The sequence below is a fragment of the Haliotis rufescens genome, unplaced genomic scaffold (genome assembly GCF_023055435.1).
Source record: "Haliotis rufescens isolate VD_foot unplaced genomic scaffold, xgHalRufe1.0.p SCAF_10, whole genome shotgun sequence".
In the NCBI taxonomy this organism is placed as follows: Eukaryota; Metazoa; Mollusca; class Gastropoda; order Lepetellida; family Haliotidae; genus Haliotis; species Haliotis rufescens.
In genome coordinates, this window is record NW_025963780.1 from 37,377,044 (window position 1) to 37,395,483 (window position 18,440).

General features: G+C 42.3%; 1 protein-coding gene across 1 annotated transcript; it reads right to left on the bottom strand.

The window, feature by feature from the left end:
- Nucleotides 1–7,289: 7,289 nt before the first annotated feature.
- On the bottom strand, nucleotides 7,290–8,177 carry LOC124131114. The gene has a single exon (XM_046494208.2). The coding sequence runs from the start codon at nucleotides 8,175–8,177 to the stop codon at nucleotides 7,290–7,292; it is 888 nt and encodes a 295-aa protein (XP_046350164.2).
- Nucleotides 8,178–18,440: the final 10,263 nt, after the last annotated feature.

Here is an 18,440-nt window from a genome sequence, read left to right on the forward strand (position 1 = left end):
CACCCTTTCCTTACTTACTTACTTACTTTGGAGATTTAACGTGCGCTTTCCGACTGATGCGTATTTCGCACACGGGCCCGGCCAGGCCATTTAATGTGTTTCCGAAAGGGGCGAAGGTGGTCTGTGCAACCCAAGAGGGGGGTTTTAGGGGTTGCTTATATAGAATTTGGGAATTTTGAGATTTGGAATAGATGCCGATGGGATTGGGGAGGAGAACTAAGGGAGCTGGGTATGGTGGATGTTTGTTTGTTTATGTGATTTTGATTTGGTAGGTTATTGTGTTTTTAGATGCGTTTTATTAGTTCCGTTTTTATTAAGAATACGCCTAAGGCCTTGAAGTTTTCTAGTTTATTTTGTGGGTTTAGTATTGCTTCTAGAGTTAGAGCCTTGTTTAGATTGAGGGTGGTTTGTAATGCGGTTCGATGTGTTAGGTAGTGTGTGCAGTGGATGAGTGCGTGTTCTGGGGTTTCTGGTTGTTTGCAGTGTGGGCAGTTACCTGTAGTGTGTTTTTTAAATTTTTTTAGGTGGTTATTTAGGTTGGTGTGTCCTGTTTGGAGTTTAGTGATTACTCTGTCGATTTTTTTGGATGGATGGAGAATTTTTGGTTTGGTTAGTGGTTTGCTGAGCACTTTTTTGATTTGGCTATTTGAGTTTAGATATAGGTTATGCCATTTTTTTGTGATTTTTTGCTTGTTTACACTTTTAATTTCTGATTTTGAGATGGGTAAGTTTAAGCTTATTTCTGGGATTTTGAGGGATAGTTTAGCTGCTTTATCTGCGTTTTCATTACCGTATATTCCTACGTGGGCGGGTATCCACAAGAAGGTTATTTGTTTGCCTGCCTTAGTTAGGTCGTTGGAGCTTTTAAGTATTTGATTTATTAATTTAGGTCGGTTTTGGGTATTTTTGTTTTGGAGGGCTTGCAGTCCACTTAGGGAGTCGGTAAGTATTAGGATTTTTTTGTGGTTTTTGGATTCTTGATTATGGAGGGCTGAGGCCATGCCCATTAGTTCTGCCGTGAATATTGATTGGTTGTTTGGGAGTCGGAAAGATTGTGTGGTTTTAGTTGGTTGTGTGGTATGGACTCCGAAACCTGTGTGTTTGGAGGTCGGATCTGAGGATCCGTCCGTGTAAATGTGACACCAATTTGGCCAATTTTCGTGTATGTATGCTAGTGTGGTAGTTTTAGCTATGTTTGGGTCGGTTTGTTTATTTATTTGGCTAGCTAGTGTTGTGTCTATTTTGGGTATTTTAAGTTTAGGGGTGAAGATATTTGATTGTTTGCAGTTTTGTTTAAGATTTTTAATTTGGTGTTCATTTAGGTAGTTTGTTATTCTTTGGGATATTGGGGTAAGTAAGGGGTGTTTACGAGCTAGAGCTTGGTTTTTGGGGCTGATGTTTTGGTTTATTAAGTTTTGGATGAGAGGGTTTGATTGGGACGCGGCCCAGAAATTTAAGCTTAGCTGTTCCCTGCGTAGATTTAGTGGCATTTCTCCTGTTAAGGCCTGAAGTGAGGTGTAGGAGGTGCCATGTTGGGTGCGTGTAATTAGTTTGAGAGCCTGATATTGTATTGAGTCAAGTTTTTTAGATAGAGAGTTGTTTAGGGTGTTGTATATGGCGCAGCCGTAGTCTAGTTTTGATCTAATTAGTGATATGTAGAGAGAGAGGAGGGTATCTTTGGATGCTCCCCAGTTAGAGCCAGTTAGGCATCTTAGGGTGTTTAGGTCTTTACTGCATTTAGTTGTTAGGTTTTGGATGTGAGCATCCCAGGTGAGATGTTCATCGAAAATAAGTCCTAAGAATTTGGTTTGTTTTTGAAATTTGATTGTTTGGTTGTTTAGCTGGAGGCTTGGGGAGGCGGGTTTCATGTTTTTATGTTTGAATACTATTCCTGTTGTTTTTTCTGAGTTAAGGGAGAAGCCCCATTTGTCAGCCCATTGTTGTATTTTATTAAGAGATTTTTGGAGTAAATTTTGGACCATGTTCATGCTTTTAGTGCGGATCCAGATGGCTCCATCATCCGCGAATTTTGATGTGTTTACTTTAGGGGATAGGCCCTCGAATAGATCGTTTATCATTATATTGAAGAGGGTGGGGCTGAGGATACTGCCCTGTGGAGTACCATTTTCTAGGGGACATTGGTCCGATAGAGTTTGGTCTATACCCACGGTTATTTTACGATTGTTTAGAAAGTCCTGGATGTAGTTTATTATCTGACCTTTGAGTCCTATTTTTTTAAGTTTTTGTATTAGCCCATCGTGCCATACCATGTCGAAGGCTTTAGAGAAGTCTAAGAAGATGCCTGTGGTATATTGTTTATTTAGTTGTCCTGTCTTAATATCTTGTTCTAGTCGGGCGAGGTTATCTAGGGTTGAGTGAAACCGCTTTGATCTGGGTTTATGATGTTATTTTGGGTTAAGTAATGTTGTAATCTATTTTTAGCCATTGATTCCATTACTTTACATAAGTTTGAAGTTAGGGATATTGGTCTATATGAGTTGGCTTGATTAGCTGGTTTATTAGGTTTAGGGATTGGTATGACTAGGGCCTGTTTCCAGGGAGTAGGAACCTGTCCGTTTAGGTAGATGAGATTGTATAGTTTGAGTAGTGCCTGGAGTAGTTTTAGGGGGAGTTTTTTAATTATTTGGTAAGAAGTTAGGTCTAATCCTGGGGCTGTGCCCTTTTTCCTGTTTTGGATTACGTAGAGGAGCTCCTCCATTGTGTAGGGTTGATTTATTTCTAGATTGTTATTGTTTGGTTCTTTTGTGGGTTTGTTTTCTGTTTTAAGTTTATCTTGGAATTTTTTACTGAAGTTGGTGTTACTGCTAACGGCCGAAAAGTGGTTGGCGAGATTATTTGCTTTTTGGGCGGGGTTGGTTGAGTTGTCAATGTTAGGGGTTTTCTTATGTCGTTTTAAGCCTCTAATGGCGTGGATTTTGCGCCAGACCATTCTGGCATCTGTACGGTTATTTATACCTTCGCAGAATTTTTTCCAGTCTCTACTTTTGGCTATTTGGACTAGTTTTTGAACCTGGTGGTTTAGTTCGTGGGCTATGTTTAAATATTTGTAGTCGCGTTTTGCTTTATTGAAGGCTGATTTACGTTTTCGTCTAGTCTGTTCTATTTCCTCATTCCACCATGGTACCGTCGGTTTGCCTGTCTTAGATGTTTTGAAGGGGGTGGAGGTTTTGGCTGCGTTTATTATATAGTCTGTTAGGTTTTTACAATAGGTTTCTGGATCATTATTTTCTATTTCGTTTAAGTTAGCTTCGTTGCAGATATCTTGGAATTGGTCCCAGTTAGCTTTATTGTAATGGAATTTTGGTTCTTGGTTTTCTGTTTGGATTGGTACGTTTGTATTTCCTATAGTTATGTTTATGGGGAAGTGGTCACTATCTAGCGGGACGTCGTGCACTTCCCATTGAGTACTTTGGGCTAGATCTGCGGTGCATATGGTTAGGTCGATAGCCGACATTTTTTGGTTTATCTGATCGTACCTCGTGGGTTGGTTGCTATTAAGGAGTACTAGGTCGTTTGTTTCTATCCATTCGGAGATTAATTTGCCATGATTATCTATTTTATCACCTATGCTCCATGTAGGATGGTGAGCGTTAAAGTCTCCTAGGAATATAGTAGATTTATCGCTTATTTGGAGTAGTTTGTTCAGATCCTCAGGTTGGACTTTTTGTTCCGCCCAGTGGTAAATATTTATGATGTTTATGTTTCGGTTATTTAATGTGATTTTAATGCCGTTGGCTTCTAGGTTTGGCGTGTCTATTTTTATTTCTTCGTAATTTATATCTTCCCTGATAAATATGATTAGTCCTCCTGCGGCTCTTCTTGTTTTCGGTTTAGCTCTGTCAGTTCTAACTGAGTTGTAGTTAGGTAGTGTGAATTTGGATTTTTTTGAGAATTTGGTTTCCTGTATACAAGCAATGTGAGGGCCTTTATTTAGTTTAAATTTAGTTTTTAGTTCATGGCCGTGGGAGGTGAGTCCGTTGGCGTTCCACTGAAAAATATTTAGTCCTTCGAATATTGGGTTCGGGTGATTGATGATTTATTTTTTATTTTTTATTTTATTCGGTGAGTTCTTTTAGATGGAGGTTAAAGAGGAAGAAGGGAAGATCGGTTAATTTTAGATTGAAAGCTACTTTGTAGAAGGATTTCATGCTAGCTTTTGGTGAGTTTTGACTATACATGTATGCTAGGAGTAAGGTGAGGTTATTTAGGTTTTGGGTGTTGGCTGGTTGGGGAGTTTGGTTTGTTTTAGTTGGAGTAGTGTCTATTGTTTCCTCAGTAGTGGAGAAATCTTCGTCATCGGTTAGATTAGGTTTAGCTGATTGAGTTTCCATGGGGGAGGCATGTGATGTGGAGGATTGTGAAGGTGTTTGTTGGATGGGTGTAGCTGATGATTTCTTAGTGTTTGTGTTTTGTTGTTGTGCTTGCTTGTGGGAGAGCGTTGTTACCATATGGGCTGTAGGGTGCTTGGATGAGGGTCGTGTTGTGGTGGTCATTTTGAGGTTTGTTTTGCATGCGGGGGTTGATGTTTTGGCTATGTGAGATGTGGGAGGGTTCGTGGTTGGTTGAGTGGCTGCTTGTATGTGTGAGGTGGGTGCGGTTTCTCGGTAGGGGCCCCAGACAGAGCTGTCGGTTATGGGTGTGGTGTTTGTTTGTGGGATGGTGTTTGGGTGTGGTGTAGGGAGGAGTGGTTTAGATGCAGGTGTAGCAAATTTTCGTGTTTGGATTTTAGCCGTATCTATGTTTATGTGTTTGTTGGCCTGCTGGGTGAGTGTGTGTCTGTATGGGCATTGGTTTGAGAGTGAAGTGTGTTGGGTGGATTTGCAGTGGATGCACCAGGGTGTGCATGTGCCTGGGCAGTCTGTTTGTGCGCATTTTTTACATTTAGTTTTACGGTATGTGCATTGGGAGGCAGTGTGGTTGTATTTGAGGCACTTTGTACATTGCTTAACCTGCTTTATATAGGGTTTGACTTCTAAGTTGGTGTGGGCTCCGAAGGATATGTGTTTGGGGGCTTCAGGGAATTTAGCGGTCTTTTTGAAGTTGATTATGACAATGGAGGTTGGGACCGTTTTTCCGTTTCTAGTTGAGGTTATTCTACGCGTGCTGGTGATTAGGGGTTGAGGGTTTTGGTCTTGGTTTATGTTAGCTTCTAGAGAGTATAATTGTAAGTCCTCAGTTGTTTCCCTTGGGTTAACCCTAATTACGCCTCGTGTATATTGTTGCCAATTAGGTGTTTGTTTGATTACTGTGACGTGGAATATTTGAGTTATTTTATTTGCTGCGTTGTAAGATTCTCGGTTAGGGAAGATTATCTGGTATCCTTTGTTGGCTTTTTTAATATTGTTGTAGTTTATTTTTTCTCTTTTAAACCAAAGTCCTATTTTATCTGCCGAAAGTTCTAGTGAGAGAGTGGTGCCTGAGCCTGCTGAGAAGAAGTAGAGGGCGAAGGTGGTGAGGAAGGCGGCCGGGGAGGGCGTGGGCGATGGAGGTGGAGTGGATGTGTCGAGTTTGCGTTTTTTGGTGTTTTGAGGTGGCGAGTTAGCTGGTTTGGTGGGGGTGGTGTGTGTCGTGTTTTCGCCATACTCGGTCGGGACGATGTTTTCGAGTGACCTCCCGGAAGTGTTGTGCGCTTCCGCAGGCGTGGGTGAGTTAGGAGCTGGCATGTCTGCGAGTGTGGCGTTGCGGGTGTCAGTCATGTTGTTTGGAGAGTTGGAGAGCGTGTGTTGTGGTGGGTGGTGGTGGAGTGGGAGTGGTGTTTTGGGGAGGTGAGTTGGTTTGTTGTTTTTACTTGGTGAGTTGTGTTTAGCAGGCGGAGGAGGTTGCGGTTGTTATTTGTTGTTGGTTTTAGTAGGAGGGTTTGTGAAATGGATTAATTATTAAAGATTTATTTTGTTGCTGGAAGGCTGGGATTAGGTGAGACAAGTGGAAAGCGGGGATTAGGAGATATTTAGTCGAAGGAGTGGAGGTATGTGAGTGGTGGGCGTGGGTGGTGAGTAGGAAAGAGCGTGCGTTGTGTTAAGAAGAAGGGGGGATTAGCTGTTTTTTTGTTTTTAGGAGTTGGGTCAAAGGGTGTGTTTGAGTGGTGGGCGTGGGTAGCGAGTAGAAATGAGTGCGAGCTGTGTTAGGGATATGGGGGAGGATAAGGTGTTGGTTATTTATAAGAGTTGAGTGTTGTTGTTATTAAGGATTTAGGGGTTTTGTGATTAATTCGGTGAGAGTGATGTAGGTGAATAAGGATGAAATGATAACGTGATAATTACCGATGATGGAGTTTCCTTGGCTGGCTATCGGGCAATGCTCTGTGCTGGCTTGGGAGGTGTTGCTCGCTTGGCCAAGACTCGATTATTTACAGACCGCTGTCCTATAGCTGGAATATTGCTAGGTTCGGCGTTAAACAACAAACAAACAAACGATGAGAGTGATTTTAAGAGTATGTGAATAAGGCTGAAAGGATAACGTGATAATTACCGATGATGGATTTCTCCTTGGCTGGCTATCAGGCAATGCTCTGTGCTGGCTTGGGAGGTGTTGCTCGCTTGGAGTACAAACTGCAACTGGTTCCTGGTTCGTCATTTTATAGCCGTAGTTGATTAAATGATTTATAAATTCGTTCAACATGATATGAAACTCACGTTTGACACTGATTATACTGAAAAGTGTTCACCAATTCGTGTCACCGTTAATGAAGCAGGGTTCACTGGTCCCTATAATCCTTTAGATAAACATCTGAATTGCTGGCACATTTAATCTCTTATCATAACATTCAGGGTGCCAGCAAACCGGTAACCTCCCAAAACCCCTACATCCCATTTCCCCTACAGCTTAAGACAACAAAGTTCACGGTCCATGGCACTGCTAATCCCTAGTCTGTTACCTATTTCATACAATGGAACAACCCAAGAAACACGAATAGATTGAGATAAATATTTAATTACGATTACGATATTATTCAAAATTCATAATACATTATAACAAAATGTTCATTTTTCAAAATTCATAATACATTGACATTATAATAAATTTCATCTCAAATGTTCAATTCACTCTTTATCCCAGCCTGAGGAGATGGCCAACCGCATCTAAAAACTGCATTGGGGATTTCACCTCTCTATTCAACTCGTCCTTCAGGCTGCAGAGACGGTTCTCCACCTCTCTGAACACTCTCTTCCTGCCTCTTGGAGCTGCTCCAAAGTCAACCGTAAAATCTTAGCTCGTTCTGCCTGTTCCACCTTCCTGACTACCTCCACAAATCGGTAGATGTTGGGATGTCAGTGAGGGAGACCTCGGTTGAGTCGGTTATGAAAGCCTTCCAGGTTGTTGTTCATCCTGGGACCTGTTGTACTGTGATGGTTCCACAGTGGTAGGGGGAATCGTGCTCCGTGGTCGACCCAGGTAGTGAGGATGTAGTCGTTGAAGGCGACAGCTCTTGGTACATCTGGTGTGTTGTCCATTGCGTCAACCCACGTGTCCTGGATCTTGTTCTTTGGGAGTAGGGGTAGGCCAGCTGCTCTTCTTATCCACTTGCAGACTTCAGGATCTTCTCGATACGCAACAGCTAGTCCCAGATGCTGGACCTTCCTCCATATCGCCTGGCAGTAAAGGAAGAAACATCCCTTCACATCGGCAGTAGGAAACACGACTTGGACAGCACGAATAGCAGCCATCTCAAAGTCTGTCTGGATGCATGACGGGGCAAGTGGTCTGTTTAGTCTCTGTTGAACTTCATCCTTGAGTAGCATGAAAAGTCTTGAGTAGGTGTCTGTCTGACGGTCGGGGAGTAAGGCGAAGATGAGGGGATAGGTCGTGGCTCCGAGTCTTGCATGGATGATGTACACTTGATTCCACAGTCCAGGGCAGGCAGTGAACGTTCCACCCATGTATAGAATCTCAGATGACTGCAAGGCCTCGAGACTCTCTAGACTGCCAAACGCCAGAATCTTGTCATCATCACCGTCAGCAAACAGGAGGAAGGGTCGTCCATCTGCTGTCTGCGTCCAGGAATCCTGAAGATCCACCTCCGATCTTGTCTGTGGCAAAACAGGAATCGTCTTCTGTCTGTGCCGGTACCACGCGCTGCTCATGGTGGGGAAGGATGGCATCATTCCTGTCTCGTCGTTGTTCAAGTTGGAGAGTTTGTCGTTGTAGAGGGTGTGCATCGGGGTTGACTCTCGCTCTCTTCCTCAGGGTGCTCATAAACCGGACCTTCTGGCTATCCTCAGGGGCATGGTTATGCTCTGTAGCATTCCTCATCACGGTTCCTACTGTCGTGAGTCTTCCTCTACATGTGGACTTGACACACTTCCAGTGTACGCTAGTGAGTCTCTCGATGTTCTTAGTGTGAAGATAACCATCAAATAGGACTTGGGGCTTTCCTCTCTGTGACATAACACACTCAACATTGCGAAGACCAGCCATGTTGATGTCATGCTAGTCAGTTTCAAGTATCTATATACTAAACCTAGCCATCTCAACTGTAAATCGTCTCATCTCAGTTTCTCAGTGTAATAATTGTTTCTTCCTATTGTTATTTTTGTAATTTCAAAAAATTCTCTTATTAAAATTAATTCTTTTTTTTTTAGTCCCCTTATCCCCTAAAGCTCTACCCCTTTCATTATCCCCCGCCGCGCGAAAGCGCGAAGCGGGGGATATAGTATTCACGACCGTCCGTACGTACGTCCGTCCGTATGTCCCACCTGTTTGTTGCCGCGATATCTCAAGAACTAAACACTGGATTGTCTTCATATTTGGAACTATGGTGTATATACAGACTCCGCAGACACCAGTCGGTTTTGGTGACCTTGATCCCATTTTCAAGGTCACAGCAGACAAATCTGCTTTTAGAGTTGGAAAACGGTGTTGCCGCGATATCTCAAGAACTAAACACTGGATTGTCTTCATATTTGGAACTATGGTGTATATACAGACTCCGCAGACACCAGTCGGTTTTGGTGACCTTGATCCCATTTTCAAGGTCACAGCAGGCAAATCTGCTTTTGGAGTTGGAAAACGGTGATGCCGCGATATCTCAAGAACTAAACACTAGATTGTCTTCATATTTGGAACTATGGTGTATATACAGACTCCGCAGACACCAGTCGGTTTTGGTGACCTTGATCCCATTTTCAAGGTCACAGCAGACAAATCTGCTTTTAGAGTTGGAAAACGGTGTTGCCGCGATATCTCAAGAACTAAACACTGGATTGTCTTCATATTTGGAACTATGGTGTATATACAGACTCCGCAGACACCAGTCGGTTTTGGTGACCTTGATCCCATTTTCAAGGTCACAGCAGGCAAATCTGCTTTTGGAGTTGGAAAACGGTGTTGCCGCGATATCTCAAGAACTAAACACTGGATTGTCTTCATATTTGGAACTATGGTGTATATACAGACACCGCAGACACCAGTCGGTTTTGGTGACCTTGACCCCATTTTCAAGGTCACAGCAGGCAAATCTGCTTTTGGAGTTAGAAAACGGTGTTGCCGCGATATCTCAAGAACTAATCGCTGGATTGTCTTCATATTTGGAACTATAGTGTATATACAGACACCGCATACACCTGTCAGATTTGGTGACCTTGACCCCATTTTCAAGGTCACAGCAGGCAAATCTGTTTTTGGAGTTGGAAAACGGTGTTGCCACAATATCTCAAGAACTAATCGCTGGATTGTCTTCATATTTGGTACTATGGTGTACAGGCGGGGGATATTTCGTCACTCTGTGACAAATACTTGTTTCTACTACCTCTACTCCAGACATTAATCTCTCCTTTAGGTGAGTTCATAATGCCAGACAGGTAAATGCCGCGTGTTATTTTAACTAATTGTAGGGCACTGGGTTGTAGGGGAAATGGGATGTAGGGGTTTTGGGAGATAACCGGCAAACCGAGGTTAAACCAACTGGACACTGACTTTGCTCCTCGGCCAGCACACTTTTCAATTTTGAGCATACCCCTTTTCCCCCCTCCTCTCCCTTTCCTCTGCAAGTCTGTTTAGGAGTTCCGGAATGTCCTTTTCTGGTAAAGTTTTAAAATTGATCTCTTCCTGGCATGTCTTGACAAAATTCCTTGTACTTGTTGCACCTTAAAAAAAAGGAAATTTATCTTAATAATCATACAAACAGGGATATTCCTGGGATATTTTAGTGCTATCGAGATACTAAATCTCACACTTCCCCAAAACAGAGAGATGTTAGATCAGCGAAAGGGGATGCAACCCTGACCACATGGGGAGTGGGGAGTCATCTCCCCAAGAAATCTTTGAAATTAAAGATGCAAAATTCTGTATTCTGCACATATTCCAGCTAAAGTAAAATATATACATTCATATCTCAGATATTGTACAATGTACATGGTATAGAAACTGACATTGTAGTAATGCCATCTATTGTAGTTTTAACATGTAGGTGTAACTGGATGGCCAGTTCAATGACAGTTTGGTCATGTCCGTCCAATTGTTTACGTTTTGCATTATTGGTGTTGCAAAGAATGTCCTTATAAATGCCAAAGGCCTGGATGAATTCTGCCAGAGTGAGTGTACGATTTAACCTAGCATCCTCTTTTAATTGGTATACATTGCCATCATATTCGGCATTCTTGCGTCTAGAGTGTCTTTGTTGGGTATCAATAACAATGCCTGGTTGCAATACTTGCCGTCTTTGATCTTCTTCTTGAGCGCTGGAGCAACAGAGTGAATGTGGGGCAAAGAATCCGACGGCACATCATGGCTGTGGTGATCCGGTAGGCTTGTAGCCACGTGATCGGTGGGCACTGTGTGATGACTGGTCATGTTCGCTATCATGTTTTTTAACTCGGCAAGTTCCCGTTGTAAACAGGTACAGGCGACACGGAATTGGTTCCATTATCCATGAAGTCCGACACGACACTGTTGGGTAGCGTGGTCCCACTAACGAGGGCATCTGGATTACTGTTGTGATATATGCTGGCTTCGAACACCCCCGGAAGTGAAGCCGCCGGAGACGAGATGGCACTCGGACCGTAACTGTCAGACGAGGTCACCGTCGCTGCTACTGGCCGTTGTTGTTGATTTTCTTGTAACAACTGCAGCAAGCTTTTCCTTGGCCAATTATTTGGTACCCTCACGCCCCGTTCTGCCAGTTGTTTGCGTAACTCGAAAATACACCGTTCCCCTTCAGCAAAGTCCGGCAAACGAACGGGTGAATTTGAGATAAAAAATCACCAGATATGTTGATTTACCGTTTAAATAGTATTTTTTGTTCTGCTAGGCATTGTTTTATATCCAGGGATTAAGATTACCTTGTGTATTTTCTCGTAAACTAAGCCGGAAACAGCAATCAGCTGTACACACGTTTTCTTGGAATCGACCGGTGATTTGGTCAAGACACACCCAATGATATATAATGGTACTGAAATAAAATAAAAATAGTGTAATTTTTTATTGGAAGTGTCGTATTTGCAGTAAATCCAGACAGGATCTGCCTCAACTGGGTCAAGTCACTTCTTATCAAGATACTGTTGATATTTACTTCGCCGGTAGACAAGATCCGCCTCATCTGGGTCAAGTCATATGTCTTGGTTCACCAATTCCTTCCTCCTCTGTTTAGATCTGCCTGACCCTCAGATGAGATCCGTCTCACTCCTCCACTCACTCCTCCTTTCACCCCTGTGTGGAGTTTCTGTAGTGCTGTACCAGAAACTTGTAGTCATTATACATGCTGGTTACCTAGTAAAACAATATGCATGTACAAATTGGCAAGGATTTAAGTATATTTAGTGAAATAAAATCATATTAGTGAAAAATGTTATAAATTTACCATTTTATCCCCCCGGCATATAATGCGGGGGGATATAGTGATCAGCCAGTCTGTCTGTTCGTCTGTCTGTCCGTAATCATTTCCTTTTCCGGGGCATCAGTGTATTTGATCGAAACTTGGCGAATCTATCAGTCACATGCTGAAGTGGTGCCTTTTGCTATTTTGTAATTTAAAAAAAAAATATTTTTAAAAATCTTTATGAAAAGAAATTGGACAAGGACACGAATGCTAGTTTCACGGATAATTTTGCACGAATTGTTTTTGGAAAGTTACAGAGTAGTTATCAAGTTACCTTAGTATCCACCACAAGTAGGATTTGCTTCCTAGAAGTTGTCTCTCTCACAGTTTCTTTCTGAGAATATTCTAGATCATTCTGTTTTTGCTGTCGTGCGGTCGTGCAAGTTCTGGTCCAGTGGAATAGGAGCACTGAACACAATTTATAAATTTCTTCAATTGATTGATTTCAGACATAAAATGATTTACAACCCAACAAGATGGGAAACGGAATGTCCGTATTCTATTACAGATTTTGTCCCAGAAACCAGGCACATTTTTAGGCGATCGAGTTCATGTTCCAGTTGGCGGTTGGGTTGTTTTCTACCACCCGATTCCAATTGGTTTATTGTAACTTCCGTCATCGTTTGTTCAGATTGAATCAAACGGATAAATTGGTTAATGTTGGGACGGTTGGTTTTCATTTTGTTGATTCTGGAGTGCCACCCCTTTACATGGTTAGTGGTCCTGGGACCCAAGGTGTCAAAATGGTTCCAAATATTTCTATCCTCTCCCTCGACCCACTGTTCAGTCACATAATCAGCAAATTACAGGATGGTAGGATCTTTGGTGTTGGCTGATTCTAGGGCATTACACCAATTGTCATCTATATCACAAGGTCTGAGGTGAGGGAGGGCTGATGCTCGTCTCACAAGAAGGTTAACATCGGGATTGTTTGCAAAGGCAGTTTGCAGACCACACTTCCGAGCATTGTGCCAAACTGCCTGTCGGAAATGAAAAAAGCAACCTTTAAGTTCACAGGCAAACACATGTTTCACAGCATTCTCAAAGTCTGTAAACACAGATCTGGGTCGAAGTTCTAGGTCGAGAGCTTCAACTTTCTGTTGGAGGATTGTGAGGCCTTGCAACATCTCCAGTGTACCTTGGCAGCTCGTCTACTCTTAACCCTAAATTTATGACCTTGGTAACAAAGGCTCTGACTACCTTGAGAATTTGGAATAAACTGAACATTCACTTGTACATTTGCCATTATGAAATGAAACAATGATGTACTTCTAGATGTTCTTACTCCTTTACACATGTTTGAAAAAAAGTATTCACTCAAGTACATTAATTTTTCACAATTACATATGACACTTTAAATCATATCAGGAAAGTTCATCCTTGACGTTTGTGAACAGATTTCGTGAACACTTTTCATCATAACTAATTAGTACCTGGCTGGTGCCGGCAGTGCAGCAAGGCATGACGGATAATTCGGATTACCCCCTTTTAATTCTAATTAATCTGAATTATCTGCCGGCACAGCAGGAACAAACCTTGCACAATGCCAGGAGATGAGCATCTTCCCGAACTAGGCTGGGATTATGGAGTTAGATTTTGGCTGGGCTAACGAGTCTATGCATAGTCCAATCAAAATCGCGAACCGAAATCGAAATCTGGTTCGTAAACTGTCATGCAAAGTTCGGTCGATTGCAGGATTTGCAAAGCCTGTGCATCGCCAACTCATCAACAGATATTTTCCAAATCTTTTCATGTTTTTAATCAAGGTGCTCACGTGATTTGATGTACTTCGCGAAATGAGAAACGTTTTATCACAAAATAGATCTTGATGGTCGATCAGCTCGTCTTGACTGGGCGCCACCATTTTGTTTGAAGCAAATGCATGTGATACGAGAGGTGGAATCTGATTGGTCCATATGGGGGAGGCATAGAATGGACATAACTCGTAATAGCCACTTGTGGCTCTACAATCGAGCCCAGGAATTCCGGCCTATTTCGGCAAGGCTGGAAACTGGACTTTTAAAGTCAGTTAACGCTCTTGCCGCGGGAAGATGGGAGACGAGGTACTTTGATATGTATGCTTGGAGATTAAGAACAACAACCGTCACCTTATTTCTGGGCTGCCAGGTACCTCCGGTGACGAGAGTGAGTGCTAGATGAAAGATGTAAGGTGCATGCGAAGAACATCCCTCCCTCTGTGGTGTGGTGTTTTATTCTGGCGTTAACACAAATAGTGACCTTGATTATCTGCAGGGTCTGTTGAAACCCGGAGCGATCACGTCTCACTGCTTACTTTTCGAAGAGTCTCAAGCACAGTTTGAATAGAGGGTCATGCATGAGGTTATTTTCTTATCATTAGATATTGATAGGACTAGTACTACTGACTGATGAAATGTCATGTTAAGCTCATCCAAAACATGAATAGGACTATTTTGGATGCTAAATTGTCAAATACATATTATTTCTGCATCTTGTGATTTCTCTTTGATACTTGACATGTCTGATCTTGGTATTCCGTCTTACAAGAACCACAGGACCATGTAACAATAAAATATAAAAAAGTCACACAAAAAATCATAGACGAGGCCAATTCACTTTGAAAATGCATATTTACTTTTTTGTCATATTTAACAAAATGTCCCTCGTTTCAATTTGGCCTCGTCTGATTTTCTTTGCGACTTTTTTATATTTTTATCGTAACATGGTCCTGTGCAAGAACACGTTTGTGCTATTATCAGACATGCTGTTTGTTGCCCTGAAAAGTTTCCAAAACTATAAGGACGAATATTATGAAACACACTGACTTTAACTCAATTTAAGGACAAGAAAACAATTTGGCAGTACATCTCGAAACACATTGAACGAGGGACATTTTGCTAAATATGACAAAAAAGTAAATATGCATTTTCAAAGTGTGTCAGTATGTTAGGACATTTAATGTGTGATCTCTTGATAATATGTCACATTGTTGAAAAATTGAAGTGAGTATGTAGAAGGATGACATGTCGAGTCAAGGGGTTACTTCCCTCCACTTCCCATTGTTTCTTCAGTGTTGTTTTATTTTAACTAAATGATAAAAAACATGCCTGATATGTCTTTTGTACGATGACAACAAATGTAATCTAGTTTCTAACTGAATATTATGATGGATTTTGTATTACTATGTTACCATTGTTGACAAACAACAGAACATGTGGTTGAAAAGGTATTGTCTAAATTATTTTTGTTTTGATATATTATTTTAGGTATTGATGGTCATTTTGTGCCCAAACAATCATCACCCTCTATTGTCCTGTATGTTGTATCTTTATCAATACCTGCACCTATTCGACTGCCTCCGTGGTCTAGTGGTAGAGCGTCCGCCCGGAGAGCGGAAGGTCCTGGGTTTGTTCCCTGGCCGTGTCATACCAAAAGATGTTAAAAGATGGTACTTGTTGCTACCCTGTCTGGCGCTCAGCATTAAGGGGCTAAAACAAGGACTGGTCGGCTCGGAGTCAGTATACTGTGTCTGAGTGGGGTATTCACGTTAAACTGCAGCATGGTATCTCAGTGTGCTAGCACTATAAATCGGCATCAGTCCGGACAAGTACAAGCAGCCACACACACACATACGTGCATGCACGTCGCTATATAAGTGAATAATCTTGGATGCGACGTTAAACCCAATTTCACCTCACCTCACCTGGACCTATTCACACCAACCCATGCTTGCTGTAAGAGGCGACTAAAGGGATCGGGTGGTCAGGCTCGCTGACTTGGTTGATGCATGTCATCGTATCCCAATTGCATAGATCGATGCTCATAATGCCAATCACTGGATTGTCTGGTCCAGACTCTATTTTTTACAGACCGCCATCATATAATTGGATATTCGAGAATGTACTATGGTGAGACACATTGTTTTCACATATCAGTGTTTCTATTTCTAATTTTAGATCCTTGTTTGATACCACTTAAGTGATATTACCTGTATCTATGTTACACAACTTGACCAGTGTTGTGCAGAATTGTGTTGATGGACACAAAGGTCTGCTTTTGTTGTATATCAGACTATCAGTCCCAGACAAATTCTACAGTAAAATTACCAAATTTCTGAGAAAAAAACCCAACCATTTCCCATAAAAAAAAGTTAATACGAAATTGTTTATTTTATTTTCAAATGTTAATCTCTTGCTTTTAGAAATTTAGGTTTGGTTTAATATGTCAACTTTATGTAGTCACAAGAACATTTAAAAGTGAGAAATATTTATATAAAATTTTGTATTGTAGGATTCATATTGTTCTGTGTATCAATCGCACGGTTGGGCATCACTCGAGTGCAAAATTCTGTAGAAAAGGTTGAAATTAATGAAAAATAGTGTATTGATTGATTTTAAAAAAGGCATTCCGAGAGTTTTCTGCAAATCTGTTGTAAGTCACGTCGTTTGCAAATCATTCCGTGCGATCCGGAATAATCGTCTGGGACTGGTATAGGGAGCACAATGTTACTGCGGGAATATGTCATGTTTGATATTTCAATGAAGGTATGAATACATCTATGTGTGAAAATGTGATATTTATTCTGATAAATAAAACCTTGTAAATAAAGAATAACAATTATTATTCTGCCTTGTTATTGTTTTTGTTAACTTCCACATTGTTGGCGTGTAAAGTTGTGCAGAATATTCATCACTTGATCGTCTGGTCCCAACTCCAGTATTTACAGGCCACTGTGAGGCGTTAGGCAACTAGAAACACACATTTGAATGCTTTAGTAACCAGTATTCCAGATATACCAGTATCACCATTTTCCTGTAAAGAAAATGGACCAGACTAAAGCAGTGGCCTGCAGCAACCCATGCTTCCCGTAAAAGGCGACTGTGCTGGCCGTAAAAGGCGACTATGCTTGTCTTAGAGGCGAGTATGCTTCCCGTAAAAGGTGACTATACTTGCTGTAAACGGCGGCTATGCTTGTCGTAAGAGACGACTCTGCTTGCCTAAAAGGCAACTATGCTTGTTGTAAGAGGCGATGAACGGGAATCGGATAGTCAGACTCGGTGACTTGGTTGATGCATGTCATCGTATCCTAATTGTGTCGATCGAAGCTCATGATGTCAATCACTGGATTGTCTGGTTCAGACTTGATTATTTTACAGACCATCGTCATGTGAGTGAGTGAGTGAGTTGGGTTTAACGCCGCTTTTAACAGTATTCCAGTTATATCACAGTGTGTCAGCTTAATGTGGGAGGAAAGCCCGAAGTAATGTCTGTCTCAGACGTTTACCACTTTGGTGAAACCCACGAGCATGGGTATGGTGCTGACAAACCTAGAAACATAATCAGGGTGAACCGGGATTCAAACCCACAATCATAGGTTTCTGGCGTGCCCAAGGGACACAACTCTGCACAGCGAATCGCGGTGCCTTAGACGACTGGGCCACCCGTGCCCCCACCACCGTCATGTAGCTAGAATATGCTGAGTGCTGCGTTAAACAACAAACTAAAGCAATGGTGGACTGCATGATCAATGGCCCTGTGGGGATTCCAGGTTAGTCCTCAACATTAAAACACATCTGTGACGTCATTCTATTGTTTGAACGCTCCATTATTTTTAAGGAATAGAGAGCTACTCGGACATTCCCCTCTACGGAATGCTTGTTAAAGGCAACTGAATGGATCAGGTTTGGCGACTCGGTTGATTGCACATCAGCTATTCCAATAGCTTGAATCATGATGTCAGTCACTGGATTGTCTGGTCCTTTCTTAATTATTTGTCATATAGCAGAAATATTGCTGTGTGCAGCTTCAAACAAGTTTCAACAAACACATCAATGTTCTGTTTGGACGGGGTGTGATAACACACAGCTAGCCTGATTGTTAGATGTGATTCTCCTAAGACAGGGATAAGGTATGTGGGTCCAGACAATGCCTGATGGTTCAGACGAGGCTTTGGGGTCAAGACAAGGTGCAAGAGTTGAGACGAGGCATTAGGGTCCAGACAAGGCATGAGAGTTCAGACAAGGTGCAGGTCAGAACAAGGCGTGGGGGTCAGGACAAGGTGTGGGGGTCAGGACAAGGTGTGGGGGTCAGGACAAGATGTGGTCAGAACAAGGAATGGGGTCAGGACAAGGTGTGGTCAGAATAAGGTGTGGGGGTCAGGACAAGATATTGGGGTCAGGACAAAGTGTGGGGGTCAGGACAAGGTGTGGGGGTCAGGACAAGATGTGGTCAGAACAAGGAATGGGGTCAGGACAAGGTGTGGTCTGAATAAGGTGTGGGGGTCAGGACAAGATATTGGGGTCAGGACAAAGTGTGGGGGTCAGGAAAAGGTGTGGGGTTTAGAACAAGATCTTGGGGTCAGGACAAGATGTGGGGGTCAGGACAAGGTGTGGAGTTTAGAACAAGATCTGGGGGTCAGGACAAGATGTGGGGGTCAGGACAAAGTGTGGGGGTCAGAAAAGGTGTGGGGTTTAGAACAAGATGTGGGGGTCAGTACAAGGTGTCGGGGTCAGGACAAAGTATGGGGGTCAGGACAAAGTGTAGGGTTAAGGACATGGTGTGAGGGTCAGGACAAGGTGTGGAGGTCAGGACAAAGTAGGGGTCAGGACAAAGTGTAGGGGTCAGGACA

Excerpts from the sequence above, each read along its gene's own strand:
- LOC124131114 (XM_046494208.2), bottom strand. The coding sequence starts at position 8,177 with ATGCACACCCTCTACAACGACAAACTCTCCAACTTGAACAACGACGAG.